General features: G+C 52.2%; 1 protein-coding gene across 1 annotated transcript in view; it reads right to left on the bottom strand.

Moving 5' to 3' along the window:
• Positions 1-3,854: 3,854 nt before the first annotated feature.
• The window catches only part of Sorcs2 (sortilin related VPS10 domain containing receptor 2), a 380,275-nt gene continuing 362,075 nt past the window's right edge, over positions 3,855-22,054 (bottom strand). Inside the window, exons 19-27 of the mRNA XM_052199229.1 lie at positions 18,023-18,209; positions 15,683-15,816; positions 14,518-14,641; positions 13,343-13,455; positions 12,497-12,622; positions 11,262-11,361; positions 10,680-10,782; positions 8,000-8,103; positions 3,855-6,078 (exon numbers count right to left, since the gene is read on the bottom strand). Of these exons, the coding sequence (XP_052055189.1) occupies positions 6,014-6,078; positions 8,000-8,103; positions 10,680-10,782; positions 11,262-11,361; positions 12,497-12,622; positions 13,343-13,455; positions 14,518-14,641; positions 15,683-15,816; positions 18,023-18,209 (1,056 nt within the window). The 3' untranslated portion in view covers positions 3,855-6,013. The remainder of the gene's footprint in view (positions 6,079-7,999; positions 8,104-10,679; positions 10,783-11,261; positions 11,362-12,496; positions 12,623-13,342; positions 13,456-14,517; positions 14,642-15,682; positions 15,817-18,022; positions 18,210-22,054) is intronic.

Below are 22,054 nucleotides of genomic sequence, written 5' to 3'. Positions count from 1 at the left end.
GAACAAGAAAGGCTCAGGCTCTGAGACTCCGAAGTCAGGCTGTGGAGCTCAGAGCAGCCGGGCTGGTTCTAGGCCCTGTGAGTGCAGCATCTCGTTCAGAAGCTCCCAGCACTGCTTCACTACCTCAGATACCACGCTCTCGGCCAGTCCCTGCCCTGGTCACTGCAGCCAGGGGATCCGTCGAGATTGGAGGAGAGTGTCATTTCAGATGTCCACTAGGGTGGGCCCTTCTATCCTGTTGAACCTTGGGACTATGAGCACTTTTCCTCCCACTGAGATAACCTTTGTGTCACCAGAGGTGGCTTTAGGCTCTCCCTGTTGAGCTCTTTGGCGCTGTAACTGGGGAGGTGGGTATCAATAGCCAGCTTCTGCTGGCAAATGGGCAAAGTAGAAAGCAAAATAGCAACAGCCAGATCAGACACAGCATGGGTCTGAAACCTTTCTGGCTGAGTTTAAAAGGACCTCTGAGCTACACGTAACTGTTTCAGTCAGGTAATACCAGATTCTGGGCCATGTCACGGGTTTGAAGCTTGCATACCCAGGAGTTAGCTCTCCTAAGACCTCCAGCCTACTCACCTGGAGACCAGATAGGAATGTGATTGGGCACTCGAGAAAAGCCTGTGTGGGAGTGTCAACCCTGCCTATCAGCTGTGGCTGATAATAGGCCCAACTGGTGGAGTTCAGAGGGAAGCACAAATTACCAGGACCATTGTTCCTGCGATGGTGAGTTTTTCTGGTTGTGACTGTGTCCCAGCTCTTGCCTCTCAGAGTCAGAACATGTGCAATGTTTGTAGTTTCTCAGATTTCTGCAAATGACCGACACTTGGGGACTTGCGATAGATGGGTGAGTCCAAGAATGAGACACACAAGTCTCGGCTTCTGGGCCTCCTCTGGTATCTCTACCCTTGGCCATTTGTATGCTGGGCTGATGGGCTGGAGACTCCCTGACTTCCTTTTGCATTTGGCTCTGTCTCTACTTGTGCAAATGTGGCTGAGTTAGTGACCCCTGGAATACCTTCACCATGGGTAACAGAATCAGTAGCAGCTGCTCAGTGGGTGCGGTAGGTGGGGCTTCTGGGCCCCTTGCAACTTGGGTGGTTTATGGGAAATCAAGTGTCTTGAGAACTGGTGACATCACATGTCTTGGACACTGATGAAGCTACAGGAACCTGGGCCCAAGTCCCTGCTGTCAGGGACAGGATGGCAATATAAGCCTGTTGAAAACTAAAGGAAGAAACCAGGAGATGGCATGGCTGAATCATGGGTAGGCATAGACTGCCAAGCCAGACTCTTCCTGGGACAGACTAGACTGCACTAGCCACTCTCTGGTGGCAGACTAGACCAGCATCCAGGTGGACTGGGGACTGGGGTACAAAGAGCACCCCCCTGCCCGCCCCACCCAAAACTTCCCTCTCTTCTATCTAATCGCAGATGGGACAAATTGCTTCCAAGACTTGTCCACAGTTACCACTTAGCTGCCTTCTCAAATACTGGGCAGAATTAGATTCTTAGATACTCAAACAAGAAAATCTGATTTTATTTTATACACAGGCATGGCTCCAAATATCTCCTGAGATATTTCCTTTGCAGGAGATGGTGGGAGAATTTGGACCCATTTATATTCACAGAACCTTTGTGGTTGCGGAGCCTGAGGGTAAAAAGAGGGTTGTATAGGTCTCCAAGCAGTCGGTCACCCCCAAGTCTGGCCAGGGGCTTAAGTTAGATACTGGTAATAGCAGACACCTTTATCAGCTTGGTCCTCCTCCTCGGTTATGTGTGCTCACTGCCAGTAATCCACAGCTTATACAACTTAAAGTTTAGAGTCTAGATTAAAGCTTGGCAACCTCTGCTCCCAGTGCATGACTCAGTGGATAGAATTCACCTGGATGGTTCTAGACCAGTTTTTAAGGAAGACAGGTGATTTGAGTCCGACCAGCTGTTACTGTTCAATAGCTAGTCTCCTGTCCAGTGCAAACTATTGGGTTCAGTTTTGTGGAGGAACAAATGATTTTTGTGTTTACAGCAAACTGCTCTGTACTGTTTGAGCTCACTGCAATCTGCATCTGGAGATGGAATTTGGTTTTCCCACTGCACCCAAGCATGTTTTATTTCAATGTCCTCCAAAACCACCTTTCCTGAGTCAGGATGGCCCTCCAACTCTGTGCCAGGGATAAAGAACCACAAACAGCCAAAGAGAGGAGGCATTGTGTCTATTATTGATGTCACGATATAAAACTCTATCTGTATCTGCTACTTACATTCCTTCAGAGCACAGTTATGGTAGATCACTCTACGTATTGTGTGAAGACTGTCTTGTGTTTTCTATAGGGTTTGCCTGGGAACTTACCACACCCATAGTGTAATAGTATATACACTGGTAATATGAATTTATTACCTTTGCAGTTTGGATTCTACTGTTTGGTTATAATGCACTATCTTCTAAGCCATGTAATTGCCATGATATTGGCTGCATAAGCTTGCAAGATTGTCACAGAAGGGCCTGCTGCCTGCTGCTCTGTTAATGTCATTGCATCTCAGATGTTTTTTTTTTCCAGAGTAGGAAAGAAAGCTTAAGCAAGCTATGATGGTCTGAGAATGTTATATAAGGTGTATATAAAATGTCATAGTTCATACCTCTGCTTAAATCAATCAAGTTATTGGGCTGCTCTCTGTAACAATGACAAGGACTGGCTTAAGAAGCACAATTATATGTCTAATTCAGGCTTATTGAAATGTTAGGTTTTTGCTCAAGTTTTATCCAAACATTTCACAGTACCAGACTGGTGTAATGATGCAGATGCTTACTAAGCATCCTTGGAGGCTATGGGTGTGCTGTGGTCAGAGGGACTATAAGGGAGAATACCCCCCCCACCTTCCACACACCCCCCCCCATCCAAGGCCAGCTAGGTCTCAGGGGACTGTGAGGCATATCTGTGGGGAGGCCTGTTCTCCTGTTCAGGGAGACGCTGAATCCTGTCTTCCTTGGACTGACCCCTCCCTAGGCACGCCTCCCATCAGAATGAAGCAAGCAGAGCAGTCATGGCTCTCCCACCATGCCAACATTTGGTGAGCATCTCTGAGAGGTGGGGAATGAAAGAGAGTTAGGGGGCCATAGAGAAACTAATAATCAAGAGCAGGCTCTCTGGGATGGCAGCATCTTGTTCCCAGGATTCACTGTGAGCAGAAACATCAGGAAGGCACAGGAGGCAGGTTTCTGAACAGGACCTGAACAAGTAAAGGAGAGTACCCAAGGTCCCTAGAAAATATCCAACTCAGTGTTTGCTTAGGGACTCCCAGCCTTAGGCCTTGCCCCTCACAAGGGTACATTCCCTCTCTCCATGGCATGTTCTGTCTTTCTGAGGTGTTCAGTTATCTGTCTGTGCCAGGGAAGGAACCCAGAAATCCCCTAGGCTGGCATTGTCCCTGCGCATGGTGTGTTCCGGTATGGTATGTGTGCAGTGGGATTGTGGTCCATGTGGTATAGAGAGGAACTAACCATACCTCACACTAAGGTAGCTGTGGACTGTGCATGCATGTGTGCATGTGTGCGTGCGTGTGTGTGTGTGTGTGTGTGTGTGTGTGTGTGTGTGCGTGGTGATGCAGTATGTGGTGTGGTATGTATGCGATGTTGTGTATGAGAGGCTGATGTGTGTGTGTGGTTCTATGCATGGTTTGTATATTATAGTAAGGTGAACATGACTAAGATCTTAATGCTAGGGTGGAACAGAGCCTATTTGTTTGGCATAGGTGGGATGTAATTTTTATTGTGTGTGGTGTGAGCCACATGTACATGTTAAACATAAAGCAGATCTTCACACTACGGCAGAGACTGACCCTGTTGATTTAACCGTTGTTAAAAGCATCACAAATGATTTATTGATTGTTTTTTTTTTTTTAGAAAGGAAACACAAAGAATTCATCACCTCTGCTATGCCCACATGCCAGGTGTGCACAGGGCCCAGTTGAGAGTGGTGTGAGCCCCTGGGTTGGTGGCATCTGGGCTGTCCATGGGGCTTTGGGCCCTGGCTGTACAATGCATGGCACCTCCGCTGATAGGCAGGGTAACCCTGCGCCTGTATAGCCGTCTGTAGTTATGGAGATGAGAACAGGGAGGCTCTTGGGTCTACACACTCCAAATGCTCTTAATAGAAATAGTAACACAAAATCCAAATAGCTAGGGGAAGCTACCCAAGTGCCCTTGAGAGTGACAGAGTGCTCGAGGAAGGCAGAGACCTACAGTTGGCACCCCAGGCACTGGTGGGCTAAAGTGGCGGGCTATGTCCAGGGGTTCTGTGCTGACCTTGAACCTCGTGGAGACTGTGGTGTGTGAGCATCTCCTTCTGTGTGGTACTTGGTGATACAGTGCTGTGGGGATACAGATGGGGAAAGGTCTCTGCTTAGGTTTTATCTGGGACAGCAAGAAGGTGTGTAGTGGTAAGGTCTTAGAGTATCACAGCCTTCACTAGCACTAGGGTCCCATTTGTAGCCCCTCACAAGGAGGACAGCCTGCAGTCACCTCTGGAGGCACCCCTGAGCCCCAGAGAGTGACAGAAAGTGAGAGATATTGGGGTACAGTTGACACACTCCCACAGACCACCTTTGTGCCCCCCTATTGCTACCATCCTGTCTGTGACATGAGTGTCTGGACACCCAGCCCATCCCCTAACAGAGAGACTGAGTGCTGGAACTGCCCTGTGAGGGTTTGTCCTGCACCTCTCCTCCTGTATGGGCCACATTTCTTCCCCCGGGAGAACTGGTGGTTGCTGGTGGGTATGCCAAGCAGGAGCAGCAGCGGATGTTGAGGCACCCGGGCCTCACTTCAGGCTAGCCTGGGCTCTCTGGTGGGCCAGCAAGAGTCTGGAGTTGGGAGGAGGGAAGGAGGTGGGAAGGGAAGGGAATACTGACTTCAGTTTCAAGGCAAAAGGTGAATTGTGCCAGCTCACAGTGTCAACCTGTGCTGGGTCCCTGACTTGGCAGTGGGAGCAGGCAGCAGGCGACTCTAGGTCTACCTCTGCCTCTTTCTTTCTCTGACCTTGAAAGGGCCACGAGTCTCTGGATCCTCTAGTTCATTTTACCAGGAGACGCTGCCCTCCCACCCCTCTTCTGGTTGGTTCTACAAGAGTCCCTCAAACCATAGGGCATCAGATCCTGATGTATTCAGCTAATGTGCCTTTCTGGGGCCTGTAGATTCTTCAAGAGCCCAGACCTGACCAGAAGCCAGCCATCAGCCTAGAAGCTGTAGAAGGGCACATCCTGCTGGACAGAGCAGGAATTGCATGTAAGGGTCCCTTTCTTGTCTCTAAACCCATACATAGCCCTGAGGGAAAATCAGATATTTGCCCCTCTAGGCCCAACTCTAGGCATTCTGAAAGAGGGGTTCTGAGAGTGGGATTCTGAGAGTGGGATTCTGATAGAACGTAGATGGCTTCTATTGCCTGCCTTGAAAACAGAAAGCTAAAAGAAAGAGCCCCCAAACTCAAATAGCTCTACCTGGGCAGGTATTTACACTGCAGTGGAGAGAGTGGCTGTCAGAAAGGTGGTGTTGGATAGGTCTGGCCCAGAGACCTTCTGGTTCTAGGGTCCTCTGCAGGGACGGGGACTGTGGGGCCAGGGCTGAGTAGGTCTACAAGTCTGGAGTCGGGGTGGCTGCAGGCTCACCCCAGAAATAGGCTGGCCCAGCCCCAGGCAGGAGAAGCCAGGCCTGGGCTGCAGTGGCAGGTTGGAGCAGCCAGGGCAGCATGTTCAGGTTTAAGGACTGTGATGCCTCAGAGTCAAGGGTGGGGACTCTGTGTGGCACCACAGGCCCGTGTCCAGGTGGGTCGTGAGTCGGCTGTCCCAGGATCCCATGGGCCAGCTGGGGCTGACAGGGAGAGGTGTCTGTCCTCTGAGTGGGGACAGCTAGAGGAGTTGGCCTTTCCACAGGTCTCAGAGGGTATGTCATTCCAGCTGTACTTGTGGTCCTGCGCCCTCGATGGAGGAAGCAGGAGGAGCGTGTCCTGGCCAGCTGGTGCCATCAGCCCACCAGGTAGCTATGCATCTCACGAGAGTTGATGCTCAGGACCACACCTGAGTGGTTGCCTAGGGAACAGGAGAATGCAGTCCATTAGTTTGATTGGTGGGAAATAGACCACACAGGAACACAGGTGACCTCAGCAGCACATAGGGCCAACATGCAGTGAGGTTCCATCAGCCTGTGCTAGGTGCAGGTGCAGGTGGGGTCTCCAGTGTCCTACGAGGTGACAGGAAGGAAGTGCCAGGTGCCACCACAAGCAGTGGTCCAGAGGAATGTGTAGTGAGGCACCCACTGACCTGCGTGAGGGCTACCCCTGGCATCGGCAGCAAGGGGGCACAGGAAGGGCTGAGGCTTGGCCCCCTCTTGGTAAAGAACACTGTGAATGGGGGATGGACCAGGAGGCAAGGAGGGAGATAAGAAAGGCAAGGGGGAGGAGAGAGGGAACACAATGTTTTCAGAGACCAGTTAATAAATGTCCCTGTGCGAGCTTCATTATGAGACCAAGTGACATTCTCCACAGAGTCTGTCTCGCTGTCCTACTGTGTGCTCAAAATGTATGGCACTGGTTGGGAGGTGTGTAGGTGGTGCTATGCAGGCTGTGGGAGCCAGTACTTGACTATTGGTGCTTTCTGACTAGTCATGTGACTCTCATCAGGGCCTCCACTTCGCTGGCCCTGGTCAATCTTAGTCACCAGGGCACCATGGAGAAAGACTGTCATAGACAGTCCATGCCATGGTCCCCATTAACAGTGCCCTGCTACTGTTACTAGGAACGTCACAGTAGAAGGCTGTGAGCTAGTAGGCTCCTGTCTTCCTGAGACATCCACACCCTTCTAGTGGAGGCTATGACTTCCTTGCAGGGCCCAGCTATCTGGGCAGTTCTCAGGGCTGCAAGGCACAGGTCTGTGAACACTGGGCTGGCTCCTTCTTATGAATGATTCAAAGGCTGGGTTCCAGTTACCTGTCTGCAAGCACTGCAGCGCCAAATGCTTCCAGAGTCAAAAGAGGATCAAAGTTCTGAGGTCTGGGACCTCCTATACACTCAGTAAGTCATTGGTGGTATTACAGCCCCAGAGGCTGTAAATATGTCCTCTGATAAAGACTCGTGGGCTGGCAGATGTGGGAAGTGGCTGGAAGGGGGTGAAAGAGCTGCCCCTAGCCTGGAGGATACAGGCTTTGAGGTCACACTGACCTAGTTAGGATCCAAGGTCACCTACTGACATCTAGCTGTGCCACCCTGGGTCACTGAAGACCTTGCTGGGTCACTAATTCTTGAGGTAGGGGCCATCATGGTTCGAGGACCAACAGGCTGGGACATGTGTATAGGTGGATGCTGTAATTCGACAGCTAACCTTGACAAAGTCTTGCTGTGTGCCTCACTCTATCTAGACACCCCAGTAGAATGCTCACAGCCACTGAAGAGGTCATGCTGTCCGCCACCACCAAAGGAGAATGGGTAGGGCCTATGTGGGGTGGAGATTCGGGGCAGCAGGGCTCTGGTTAGTTCTGGACACTGTCACAGCTAAGAAGCCACAGCATAGAGAAAATGACAGAGGTGTACCACAGCCAAGGTAACAGGCCTGGGCTTCTCCTTTTGGGCATGACAGGAATAAAAAGTCATCTTGGGGAAAATCCTTTGTAACTGTGAAGTGCTGTCCTGGGGGTCCATGCACAGGATGCTTACAAACTCTGCATTTGCAATAAGCATCTGGTGGGAGTATGAGGGAGGGTGGGAGGTGTCCTCCCATGAGGGAGCTTCCTGTCTCTGTGGCAGCTATGCAAGCTGGCCACCCACAGCAAGGAGTCACACTGTCAGCCTGCAGCCTCTGGCTTCATCCTGTACAGCCCTGGGGACCCATCTTTCCTATGCCAGGACTCATGGTCCAGAGAGACTCTCTAGCAGGGCTGGACTGGCCCGTGTCCCCTGGGCTCGGATGGACCCCTCTATGGTGGGACCACACAGGGCCACCATGGCCCAGTTCTTACCCTGCATGGCGGTCTGGGCATCCTCACTGTGACTCACGGGACTCGTCATCTCCTGTTCCTTCTCATTGTGCATCTGGGCGTACACCGTCCTGCCTGGACGTTTCCTGCTGGCCAGAGGTACAGCTCAGGTCTGAATGAGCCCATGGCCCCAAGTATAGACAGTGCCACACAAGACTGTTCCCCAGGGAGCCTGCCCTCCAGCTTGCTCCCAAGCCCATGGTCTGCTGCCCACAGGGCATTGGCTTTTTTTTTTTTTTAAGATTTATTTACTTATTCTATGTATACGAGTACAATCTCACTGTCTTCAGCTACACCAGAAGAGGGCATCAGATCCTATTACAGATGGTTGCAAGTCACCGTGTGGTTGCTGGGAATTGAACTCAGGACCTCTGGAAGAGCAGTCAGTGCTCTTATCCGCTGAGCCAACTCTCCAGACCAGCTACTGAAGCACTGTCATTTTTGTCTCCCAGTGTCTAGCAACTAGGACAGTAACACACACACACACACACACACACACACACACACACACACACACACACACACAGTGCTGAGCCAGTCCTGAGGGGTACTTGTTGAACTCTGTCTGTCCAGATTTCCTGAGACTTCGCTTTCTAGTCCAGGCCCCAGGGGAAGAGAGAGAGTGACAGAACACACTCTGTCCCATTAGGACTGGGTACACAGCCACAGGCAAGGGAAGGACCCTTGTATTGAGAATAGCCACATTAATTCCAGCTAACAAAAAAGGTCTGGGCTCATTCAGAGACGAGGACTACAACCAGAAAGGTCATGGGCCCATTTAGATACAAGAAGACTGAGGCCTAGGGCTTAGTGGTGACCGGATCTTGTGGAGGCTTGTCCTCCTCAGTCCCTTGAGGAGGAGAGAGTAACTAGCTGTACCCAGAGTGTACACTCAAGTGATGGACTTATGTGGGGGGTGGGGTTTGGCCTTATCTGTCATTATAGACAGTGCCAGGGAGTAACAGACCTTTCGTGGCTGCGAGACTCGAGATCATTGAGAGGCTGACTTAGCTCCTCAGCACTGGGCACAGTACATAGCCCCCAGCTGCCATGGTCTCAGCAGAACTTAAAGCCCAGAGGGACGAAAGGACAGAAGAACAGAGAGGAGGAGGCCAGCCCTTCCCCTCGACTGACTGCTTGGAATTCCACTGCCCTGCTCTGCCTTTTCCCCTGGGGGTGACCTGGAGCTTGTGGGGAGGGGTATCTGGCCCCTGCCTGAGCTCTCTGTTTCTATGGCAACATATCATTTCCTTCCAACCCCAAAGCCATAACTGGTTCAGAAAGATAGCCTTGGGCCTGGGGATGTGCCAGTCTCACGCTGGACCTATCTGGCCCCTCTCCCTCTTGGCACATGACAGTTTTCTGTCATTTGGGCCCCGGAAAACGCGCTGTGGGGAAGGTTACAGAAACACTACTGGACACCTGGGGAATCTGAAGGGCGGGGCTCACACACCACCCGCAGGGACCAGCTTCCTCTATTCCAGGCAAGCATGCTGCCCTCTAAGCGACCACCCACAGTTCTGCAGATCCCACACAGGATGGGACCAAGTCCAGAGGAGCACCTGCACTCACTTGGACATCCCCCCACATGGAAATCTGGACGTGTTCTTCTGCTTGGTCATGGGGATCACACCCAGACCCAGGGCTCTGTCCTCCACGTGCCCTTCTACCCAGGGCTCATATGCCACCATCCTGGTGCCATGCAAGGGAGAAATACTGCCCCGCTGGCTCCCCCACCCCCACCTCAGTCTCCTCCTTTGGTGCCCTCTTGTAGACAATGACACCATGGCTCAGGGGGGAGAGCCTTTATCTGAGGCAAGCCTGTGGCAGGGCAGCATCTGGGCAGATCTCTGATGTAGTCTCAGTGCCAGGCACCTGAAGGGCTGTCTGCCACTTAACTAGGTCCTGGCCCTGTAGGATGAAGGGTGCTGGGGGCAGAGGTATCTGAGGTCTTGTCACATTGCCCTATAGCAGAGCGTTCCAATGGGGCACTTGCTAGAGAGTGAAAAATAGTAGGCACAGGGCCTTGAATCAGGTGGGGTTCACAAGGGGGCGTTGCTGGTGGGCTGCCTCTCAGCAGCACCGCCATGTTTATCACGAACCACCTTGACCTGTGTCTGTAGAAAGGCCCTGTACCTTCCGGTGGCCATCACCCCACGCTGCCTCCCTGGAGCCCATGGAGAGGACTGCCAGCACTCAGCCTCACTGCACATGGACGCGGCAGGTGAGGGACAGAGCTGGCCTCCGGCATCCCTGGAGCTATCCCATGTTCACTGGGAGGACAGGCCACAGAGGGAAGAGGACACTGAAGCCCTGTAGAGGAGACACAGGGTCTCAGCACCCCTTGGAGTCAGTCTCTGGGGCCCTCAGGTCACTTGGAGCCTCTGTGGCAGCCATAGGCAAGGTGTGGGAAGCCAGGAGGAAGAGGTACAAGTGGCAAATCCTGCCCCACTGGCCTTGGATTTGAACTGTGCCTCCTTGTACCTTGCATCCTTATCAGGAGGACAAACAGTATCCCCTCCAGGGAGGGAGATTGAAGGAGAAGATGCTCTGGGTCTGTGTAGAGAGTCAGGCTGAGGAGAAGGGAGTCTGAGAGCTTCCTGGTCACCGGTACAGGGGAAACTCACACCGCCTTCCTCCACGCCTTCCTCAGGGGCCTTACCTTTTGAACTTGTAGAGGATGAATGCTCCTACTGCAAAGAGCCCAATGACAAAGAGGACCACCACGGCCCAGTAGCCACCACTGCCACCTGGCCTCTGAGGACCTACAGAAGAGGAGTGGGAGGAGCAGCTGTAGGCAGGCTGTCCCCAGCCTGGGCCTGGATAAGCCTACTTCATGTTGTCCACCGGCCTTGCCCATGTGGCTGAGTGCACAGCAGGTTATAAAGGACAACAACATGACACCAGGCTGTGGAGGATGAGACTCCCTCTCTGACAGAGTCCTACTATAACCCAGGCCCATTTTGGCTGCGTTTCCTTCAGAGGGGAAAAGCCCTCCTTCTACCCTGGTTCTGAGTGAGTCCGCAGGTTCCTGACGGTTGTGGTATCTGCATCCATACAGGTCATGCCAGGTGGTGAGGTCCAGAGCTGGCTGTGTAGGGGTTGGTGCATCTAGCCAGAGATGTCCCAGCCAGAAGGGTCACTGGCAGCTAGATGAAAGCCCATTTGAATCCTACTGTCACCTGCAGCATCCACGGGCCCATGCCCACCCTGTCCCCAGGAAGACCCAAGCCAGATCTGTCACCTGCATCTGTGTCCCTCAGCTCCACCAGGATACGAAGCCCTCCTCGAAGGATAAAACTGATCCTGTGAGAGTTCAGAGCCTGCTGCACAGCTGCCAGTCTCTGAAAGCAAAGGAGATAGCAGAGTCCCTGGGGGCTGGGAAGGGGTGTGGCCTGATGCTCCGCGTTCCCATCTGGGAATGGCACGGGAGCCCACCAGCCAGGTTCACTAGGAGCCAGGGATGGCACAGGAAGCCCTGCCAACAGCAAGCTCTCATTCCAGTGCAGAACAGAGAGAAGACATGGAGTGCTCCACAAGACACGCCCCCCCCCCTGCCCTGGTCGATGAGGTCAGTGAAGCTTCCAGGAAGTGGAAGATCACAAAGATGAGACGGGGCAGAGCATCCTACCTACGAGGGGACTCAGGAGGGACAGATGGATTAGGGGATTCTGGGGAGAGCACAAGATCCCCATAGCATGGTCAGTAGGTGAGGCTCATAGCACACATCAGAGCTTGTCACCATCTGCATGTTACCACCATCAGGCACTGTCCAGGGCCCAGTATGGAGACCTAGCTGTGTCCCCTGACACTCATTTCCATGTCGCTCTGTCTCTGGGATTCTGACCTTAGCTAAATCTACTGGGGCAGAGCCAGAAGCTACGCCAGGCACAGAATCCCAGTGTTTGGAGGAGAGAAGGCTTTGCCTCCGTCTGGACACTCATGGGCTCACACTGAACGTCCTCCTGCACACTAACCCCAGGAGGCCAGCCTAGTGCCCAGCTAGCTACCACTGTCCCAAATGGAACAAGCTGTTCCTCAACACTCAGCATCTGGGGACCTCTCTGATGACAGTTCCCAAGGTGCTCCCTGTCCAGGCACCTCCTGGAAGACATACTAGGATTCCTGTGCTGAATTCTGTTTTGCCTGGAGCCTGGGGCCCAAATCTCCCACAGTGCTCACCATGTGTCCCAGTGCTCCTGGCAGTGAAGCCGAGGCTACACGACAGCTCCAGACAATGATGTGAGAGACTGGAGACTGTCCCCACAATCCCGGTCTAGCCTCCCCTCCCTGGAAGCTGCCTATCTCACTAACCTTGGATGCTGTTGAGTGTGGAGCTACAGGCAGATGGTGGTGCCCTGGGTCAGGCAGCATGCTAGTAAGAACTAAACCTTTAAGTGATACCCCACAGAGATGTGGTTGTCAGGAGTGACACCCATGGACCCTTAGCCATGCAGCCCTGCTATGACATGGTCATACCTTGTCACTGGTGAGACTCCTCTTTCTTGTGGGTCTGGGAGGGGGCAGAAGCACATACAGGTCCGCGATGGTGGGTAGCCCTGGCTTTACCACAGTCACCAGCAGCTCCTCTGGGATGCTGGTCTCCTGTGGGGACAGGCAGGACACTTGGCTCCTCTTCTGCTCTTTAACCTTTTGCCACAAGCTAAGTTTCCAGCAGGATATGTTCTCCCTTCCTGGCCTAGGTAGATTCTGGTCACTTGTCCTGACTATAGCCCTGACCCATAGCTCCTTATGGGATCAGGCTGTGGCCCTAATGGCGCTTCACCTGCCCAGGCATGCCTTTCCAAGCATGTCCCCATCCTGAATCTGGAGTAGGCTAGTGTGCCCTGTTTCTGAAGTGACATGAGGCCCTGCTGACACCTTCTGTCTGCCCCTGCTCCTCAGCCTAACCATATACCTGTTCAGCCCCATGCTCACCAGTTTGAGCCCCCCAGCAGCCCCTTGTCTTCTGGGAGTCCCACTCCACATACCATGAGCTAAACTGCTCCTCGTTCTTTAACACCCAGTACAGTTTCGCCAGCACTATACACGGGATGAAGGAAGTGGGTCAGGGTGGATGTCTGCCTGTGATAGTCTTAGGTGGGACTAGAGTGTCTTTAGAGTGCTGGGTCACTGGAGGAGGGGAGCTTGCAGTGTTTTTGCTGTGAATGACAACGTCCCTCCCTTTGAGATGTCCAGCTGTGAGTGGTCGGTGCAGGACATCAAACATCACTTCCTAGGAGCCCCCAGCCTTGCCCTACCCTCACTTAGCCCACAAACCACACCAGGGCTCAGGATAGGACTGAAGCCCAAGCCACAGGGCACCTTGGAGAGAAGCCGGGTGACCACCAGTCCCACGTCCTCCCTCCACTCAGGCGTGTTGGGGTTAAAGGTGTCCAGGTCCCTGGAGAACTGCAGAGGCACCACCTGGAACTGATCTGGAAGAGGACAGAGTGGAGCCTGTGAGGTCTGGGTTGGGGCTGGGACCCTACTCAAGGTAGCGCATGCCAGATGGTCCAGAGAGCCCACCTCTATCCCGGAGGTCCCCGTTCTGTGTGTGGAAGATAAGAGCCCTCCTCTTGCATATCTCAGAGCCTGTCTCGTACTGATGATGACAGTGACTCTGAGCTGAGAGGGGGTGTGGCACTGTGTGCACATGCTCCCTGAGATCTGCTCCTCAACTCGCAGAGGTACATATCCTCTGATGTCATCTACTCCACTGGTCACCCCAGATCCAAGAGTCCCATGGGGTCAGAGACCCCATTTCATGTACATTTCATTTCCCAAGGAGCACAGCTCTGCTCTAGAGTCAAAGGCGCCCTAGCCCTGAACTGCCAGCCCCACTGTCTTCCTTCTCCTTTCTCTCTTACAGAGTGAGAACAGCTCTGCTGGGTGGAGGGCTCAGGGGACAGCGTTTTGGGAACTGTGACCCAGCATCCTATGGTGTGGGAAGTCCCGGGTGCACAGAAAGGGAGAGCCAGCCCAGGGTGGCCTCGCCCCTCAGCCGGTGGGCCCCTAAAGTGACTGATGGCTGCGGTCGTGGCAGAGGACATCCCTGAGACGTGAGTTTCAAGTGTGCTGAAGGAGTATCATGCCTTGGAGGACCCCTCCTCCTCCAGACAAATTATATTGCCGAGGGGCTCACAGGCCCAGGAACCCCAAATGAAAGGTCACCATCCCCAGGTCCTCTTCTGGACCATCCTCTGAGTGGTAGGTACAAGTGGAGAGGCCCATGGAGGTCCCAGTACGAAGCTCACCTGTTCTTGTTGTTAAATAACTATGCAACAGACTCACTAGCCTCATGAGACGCTTTATGGGGGGTGGGGGGAGCTAGAGCCAGAGAGTCTGGAACACTTCAATAAGGCCGCATAGCCAGTCACAGAACCTGAATCCACCTGGATTCTGCAACCTAGACTCCCCCCCCCCCCAGGAGTGAACAGGCCCTTTGCAGCCACAGACCCACCCATGCTGGCCTGTGCAGGGAGTCAGGGACAGCTCACCGAGCACACGGACGAGCCTGGAGTCCTGAAGCACCGAGTTCCCACAGGCAGCTTGCACCGTCACACGCACATCCCCAGCATCCGTAAACCGTGTTGTTACCGTGTTGTCCAAGGAAAGCAGAGGCTGTGGGCACAATCAGGGTCAGGCCTCTCTGGCAAGATGGAGGGCCATTGGAACACTGGCCCTTAGTCTACTGTCAGGGACACACTGGGACTGTGCTGGCCCTGGTTCTCACCAGCAAGTGGGTGGCTGGAGGCTTCCACTCTGGCAGTGCCTGGGATGTGGGGGGGGGGGGCCTAGAACACCCTAAGCTGGACTGGGAACATGCGCTGCCTTCATAACATGGCACTCGTCCTAAACTCTAGAATCTAGGCTGCCTGTGGCTTCCTATAGAACCTTTGGGTTGTCTGCTGGGCAGCCACAGGTTAGGCTTTGATTCTGTTCATGTCTCGCCCCAGCCCTGCCCCACCCCAGCCCTGCCCCACCCCAGCCCTGCCCCAGCTGAAGGTCCTGCTCAGGCTGGAGGCAGCCATCCTCCTCATGGATAAGATCAGTGACATCTCGTGGGTTACGGGCAGGCCATGTCCTTATATAAACAAGGCTATGGGAGGTGAGGTGGGGCTTGGGGCACTCAGGTGGCAAGGCTTCAAACCCAGAGGCCCTGGTTGTTCTAGAAGCCTCCCACCAGAAGAGGCATGGCCCTGTACTCGAAGCCCCTCCCTTCTCTTAGCCCTCTGTGTCAGGGCATCTGTGGGGGTGTAGGGCTATGGCATCCTGAGTGAGGAAACAGATCCCCTCCTTGGGTCCTAAGGGTGGACAGTCTTCCCCCCTCTTCACACTCTCTGCTGCCTCATTGTGTCTCCTGCTCAAGAATTGTCCATGGCTCTCCATGGGGGACAGTCCAAGAAGGCTTCCCTGACCACTCCACTAAAGAGAGCCTGCCCTAGAGCCTTCCTATGACATCCAGTCAACTGCTCTATCCCATGCCTTTCACAGGATATCCAGGGTCTTTTCAGGTGGACCCCCAGGCAGATGCTCAGGGTGGCCCATGAGTGGAGGAAGGCCAGGGCCCGCTCCTTTAGGGCAGCATCCTGCCCCACCCGCCCCACCAGCCTGCAGTCTATAGGAGGGAGGATGCACGCACGCACGCACGCATGCACATACCTGCAAGCTGTGGCCGATCCACCAGTAGAAGACAGTGAGGTTGGGATTCAGGGGTAACAGCACGGCTGTGAGGTTCACCTCCTGGTTGATGCCAATGACAGGCACTACCTCGAGGTAGAGAGCCTGCAGGGGAGCTGAAGGGTCCCCAAAAGTTCAGGGTTAGGGGACAGTGAGGCACAGAACTTTTCAGTGGCTACTTACTAGTCATTATCCCCATCAGATTCACTGATACCATCACCACCACCACCACCTCCACTAGCAATATCACCACCCCCATTGCCATCATCACAACCATTTAGCATTCCTACATCCACCACCACCAACAACAACATTATCATCATCATCATCATCATCATCATCATCATCTTCATCATCATCATCAATCACACTCACAACTATCACAATCATCACTCCTGCCCTCCCCATCACCCCTGCTGTCCCCACCAGCCCCACCAATGTTAAGCTTTGAATCTAAACTGTCTCCACAGGTTCATATGTCAAATGCTTGCTCCCCGGCTGGTGGTCCTGTTCATTCCCTAATAGACACCTCGGCCTCTGCTCCCTGTCTCGCTGTGGTATGAGCAGCCTCTGGCTGCCATATACTCCCTCACCGTGCGCTCCACGGTGCCTCCCCACCATGATGGAATGAACTATCTGAGGCACTGCAACAAAGCAGACCTTCCAGTCCTTCCGGTCAGGTCAGGAAAAGGATAGCCGGTATGAGAGGTTGCTGCTTTCACTAAATCTAACTGTGCAGATTTAAGTCTTTGGTGTTGTTTTATGAAAAGAATTTGGAAAAGTGGTACTGGATTTTTCAGGGACACAGGAGGCAAGAGTTATACGGTCATGGACATTTGTACTTGGATTTTAAAGGGAAGTTTCTTGATCCAGGCATTGTGTGCACAGGCATTGTGTAGAGAGACCTTCAGGGCACGTCATGAAACTTCGAGGGTGAGGCTTAAGACTCAGTGGAGACCTCCGCATGGGATGCAGGAACATGGGGGCTGCAGAGACAACTTGCAGGCAGTGAGTGGAGCCCGTGTGAGCATGCGCTAACGGGAGGATGTGAGCCCACGCCCACGAGGCCACCACATGCTGCAGGTGCTACACAGGGCGGACAGGACCCCGTGGTGCTCAGTGTGCTCCCTTTCAGTATTGTTTTGATCAAATCTTGTCTTGCTGTTCCCCTTTCTTCTGTTTTTTTGGAGGTGGGAGCGATGTTCACTGCAGAGAGGAAGTGCAGAATTGCCTTTTCCAAGGACTGCTATGAGATTTCTGTGGGCTGAATGGAGTCTCTGGGCTTAGACTTTTGAACAGCATTGGAACTGTTAAGACCATGGTGTTTCATGAAGCTGTAATAAACGCATTTCGCATTAGAGATGTATACTAATGCGAAAGCCTCTAGGGGCAGAGGTGGAATGTTATGGGTTAAAGCTAAAATGTTCCCTTGGCTTATGTTTTAGTTTGCATTTCCTATCTAAAGATGCTCTTGAGGGAGGCTATGGAGCCTTCTGAGGTAGGTCTAGCTAGTGCAAGTAGACCACCGGAAGCAGACTTGGGGGTTATAGCCCAGCCTCTCATCCCAGCCCCATTCTCTGCTTCCTGAACCACTGTGATGTGAGAAATCCCTGAATCCTACATGCTGCTATTGCTATGAATGATACCACACCTTCCTCGCCTGGAGAGACAGAAGCCCCATGAAACTGTGAGCCAACATAAATCTTTCTTACGGTATTTCTATCAGGCATCATAGTCACAGCCATTCCCGTCATCATTACCATCGTCACATTAGTTACCACAATAATAACCATCACCATCGTCACCACCATCACCATTATCATATCACCATCATCACTGTCATTACCACCATTACCAACATCAACACCATCAATCATCATTACCATATCATCATCCTCATCAACAATGCAATCAACACCAACATCATCACCACCTTAACCACTACCATCGTCAACACAACTATAGCATCACCACCACCATTTTCACCAATATCACCATCACTGTCATTGCCACCACCACTTACTATCATCCCTACTGTCATCATCATCTTCATCTTCACTATCATCATCACAACCAGCACCACCAATATGAGCATCATTAGCCTCCCTCGTGTCACCATGACCACCACTATTACCACCCTCACCATTACTTCCGTAAAGACCACTGGGACCAGGTCTGAGCCCAGCCCTTTCTGTCCATGGCCTCACTGTCCTGAGGACATGTATGTTGTAACCCTCCAACATTCCCTGTGCTCTCCACCCCTAAACCCTGGCTCTCCATTTCAAAGGGAGCCACACAGCTTAAAGGGACCAGAAGACTTACAGTTGACCTGGACAAAGAGCACAGCCTCATCATGGCCTGCCATGTTCTCAGCCCTGACGGATACGCGGTAGATGCCGGGACTCTCGTAGTGATGTCGAATGGGCTCGCCTGTCAGGGTGAGGTTCACGTACATGGCCTTGAAGCCATCCCCAAGATCCACCTGATATTTAGTGGTCAGGACATCACCCTGTGGGGAAATACCACAGGATCCTTTAGGAGAGACTCTCAGCAGGGTTCTGGCATTAGATGCCCACTCCTCTCCCTTTTTCCGCAGAAGCAGGCTCTTTGAGGCCGGAGAGCAGGTCTCCTCTGCTTCAGGACTTCGGCCTGCAGTTGGGCTGAGCTGGGAGACAGCCATGGGACCAAGGCTGGGCTCTCTTTTAGAAGTCATCCCCTGGGTGATTTTAGGGTGGTATTTTGAAGGCTGTGTGAGGCCCAGGGTAAACCCTGAGCCTGAGCCAGGCATGAGACTGGGAAAGAAAGTGGGAATGTCACATGAAGATGGAGAAGGTCTTGGTAGCTACCATAAGGTCTCACCAGGGAACCACAACAAAGAAAACACAATTGTCACCCTGTGATAAAATGGCTCCCTGCCTCACATCTCATCCCACACCACACCAGGAACGAGGCTCAGCTGTACGGAGCAGGCAAGGAGGGCTCCTGTCTCACAGAGGCACTGAACTCCCCACATGAGCTGCTAACTGACCCTGACTTTTAGATTCAAGGCAAGACAGAGTTCCCGTGTCCACATTCAAGTTCTCTCCCCCTTCTCCTTCCCTCTCTCCCTCCCTCCCTGCCCTCGTCCCCTCCAGCCTGGTCACCTCATACTAGCCATCATCAGACACTTAGTTCACACCCTCCAGCTCTCAAAAGCTGAGGGCACTTGTATGTAAACAATGTTCATTTAACTTTTCCCTGTTTGTTTGTTTGTCTGTTTTTGAGACGGGGTTTCACTGTGTAGCCCCAGCAGTCCTCGAACTCACTTTGTAGTCCAGGCTGGCCCCAAACTCACAGAGATATGCCTGCTTCTGCCTCCCTTCCAAGAGCTGGGACTAAAAGTATGTGCCCTACCACCTGGGATTAGCTTTCTCTATGAATATGCTATACTGGGTTGGATAGAATCACCCCAAATCTGTATCTCTTGGGATCCTCTGAAATAGTCATTTAAAATAAGCCTGCAGATGCAGGTCATTAAGAGCTCACAATGGGGCATGAGTGCCAGAAACCCAAGGACAGATTACAAGAGATCACAGAGGTGATTTGGGCACCAGGACTGGCTGTGTGGACACAGAGGCAGACCCTGGGAAGTGCAACCATGAGCCAAGGGGCTCCCAGAATGCCCAGGAGCTGGCTGAGTCTTTGATGGGGCATTTCCAGGACCCAGCAGTTATGGTGTTTCATGTGTCCATTTTATAGGCTACAAGACTGAGGCTTTTAGGCATCCAGGCCCTGGCGGTGGGCTCTTTGCCTGTTGCTCTCCTGGCAGGGGGTTGGGCAGGGTTGAGTGAGGAGCAAGGGGAATGTCTACACCTGAACTGGTTAGTGTTTTGTGTCAACTTGACACAAGCTGGAGTTACCACAGAGAAAGGAGCCTCCCTTGAGGAACTGCCTCCATGAGAGCCAGCTGTGGGGCATTTTCTCAATTAGTGATCAAGGGGGGAGGGCCCAGCCCATTGTGGGTGGTGCCATCCCTGGGCTGGTAGTCCTGGGTTCTGTAAGAAAGCAAGCTGAGGAAGCCAGTAAGCAGCATCCCTCCATGGCCTCTGCATCAGCTCCTGCCTCCAGGTTCCTACCCTGTGTGAGTTCCTGTCCTGACTTCCGCTGGTGATGAACAGCAGTGTGGAAGTAAGTATAAGAGGAATAAACCCTTTCCTCCCCAACTTGCTTCTTGGTCATGATGTTTTGTGCAGGAATACAAACCCTGACTAAGACAAATTGGTACTGGGAGTAGGGTATTCCTGTGACACTCTGACCATGTTTTGGGGAGGACTGTGGAAGGACTTTGAAACTTTGAGCTAGAAGGGCTATTGGGATATTAAGAGCTCTGTGGAATATTCTGTAGGAGCTTGGAAGATAATGTGGAGAACAGTGCAAATGATGGTTTGTGAAATTTCAGAGGGAAAATTAAAGACTTATCAGGGCTGTTGCTGTTTTGATTGTGAAGCATCTGGTTTTAGTTAGCTGGAGCTGAAGAATGTGCTGTGATTAAACTACTAAAGTGAAACCTTTGCATTTCTGGGTTGATTGATGCTAGCTAGCTAGAGTTGAGAAATTAGCAGTGGTTAAGAAGAGACTAGTATCACTAAGGTGAAATCTTCTGGGAAGTGTTTCCTGAGATCACAGAGAAGCTGTGCTTGAGAGTCAGTCAAGGTTGTACCTCATGTTGGCAGTCAGACTTGGTAATGTATGAGAGTCATCCAGGTGGTACTGGTTTTGGAACATGAAGGGGTAGCAGCTGATGCTTGGCACCAGGAGAGGCCACTGGTGAAGATGCAACCTCAGTGGCAGTTGGAGGCCCAAGACTGAAGGGGTCATGCAGAGAAGTTGAGACTTGGCACCATGAAAAGAGTCTATGAAAGGCTACTTGTGAAAGTGCAGTCCAGTTTCAGCAGAAGAAAATAGTGTTTTGGAGATGCCAGTACCATGAATGACCACCAAGAACAGCAGCAGCAGTGGAGTACAGGCAGCCGAGAAGACAAGGTGTGTGCTGGAGAAATGAAGTGACCCAAGCCCTTGGAAAAGCCCAGAAGATCGTGAGTGGATCCCAGAAATTGGATGCTTAGAGTTTGATTTTGATTTTGATTGTGACTGTACCCTGATATTTTCCCCTTTTGAAGTAAGAAAATATCTTAGTGGAGCCCATAGTTAAGAAACTTTGAATTGTAAAAAGACTTGGAATTTCAAAAGAGATTGATTATTTTGAAGGGATTAAGATTTTAATATGTAAGAATTTGTAAAGACTGGAACTTTTAAGGTTATTTAGATCTTGGGGATGAATAAGAAGATAAGGGTTGAGGCCTAATAGTGATGTGTTTGTGTGTCAAGTTGACAAAGGATCAGTTGTACTGGCTGGTTTTGTGTGTTAACTTGACACAAGCTAGAGTTATCATCACAAAGGAGCCTCCCTTGAGGAAATGCTTCCATGAGATCCAGCTCTAAGGCATTTTCTCAATCAAGGGTGGGACGGCCCATTGTGGGTAGTGCCATCCCTGGGCTGGTCGTCCTCGGTTCTATAAGAAAGCAGGCTGAGCAAGCCAGGGGAAGCAAGCCAGTAAGCAGCATCCCTCTATGGCCTCTGCATCAGCTCCTGCCTCCAAGTCCCCGCCCTGTGTGAGCTCCTGTCCTGACTTCCTTTGGTGATCAACAGCAGTGTGGAAGTGTAAGCTGACTAAACCCTTTCCTCCCCAACTTGCTTCTGGGTCATGATGTTTTGTGCAGGAATACAAACCCTAAGACAACACCCAATTCATTCCTATGAGGCGGGGAGTTCTTGGTAGTATTCAAGAAGTGGGTGTCTGGCTGTGGTTCTAAAGTCCTCACCCTTCAGAGTGCGTGCCTTTGCTTACGTCTTTCAGCCTGTTGTGTCCACTGTCTCCTCACGTCTCTTGCCCATTTCATCCTGTAGAGATGCTGCCCACTGGGCTGTGCCCACAAAGGCCCTCCTGTCTCTAGTTGCCTTGATCTTCTCAACAGTTTCCCCGGGGTTTCTTTCTATGGGTTGGAGCCCCATTTGTGCTGAGGATCCCCAGTCTGTGCTTCTGGGCTGGCTTTGGTGTGGGTCCTAAACATTTACACCTTCCCGCATCCCGTGCAGGTGTGTGATCTATTTTGGGTTCATGTCTGAGGTCTGGATGGAGAGACGCCACCTTCCCCAGTCTGTTCTGCATCTGTCAAGTGTAAGGCAGCAATAGGCAGGAGGGCGCCTGTGGGTCTGGCCTCCATCCCCCAACGCTGTGAATTCTTAGATACTTAGGAAACTCAGGCTCCTCACACCCAGCCCTGTTTTCAAGCCCAGTGATGTGTAAGAGTAGG

Source organism: Apodemus sylvaticus, chromosome 11 (genome assembly GCF_947179515.1).
Source record: "Apodemus sylvaticus chromosome 11, mApoSyl1.1, whole genome shotgun sequence".
In the NCBI taxonomy this organism is placed as follows: Eukaryota; Metazoa; Chordata; class Mammalia; order Rodentia; family Muridae; genus Apodemus; species Apodemus sylvaticus.
This window is presented reverse-complemented; position numbering and strand designations above follow the sequence as displayed.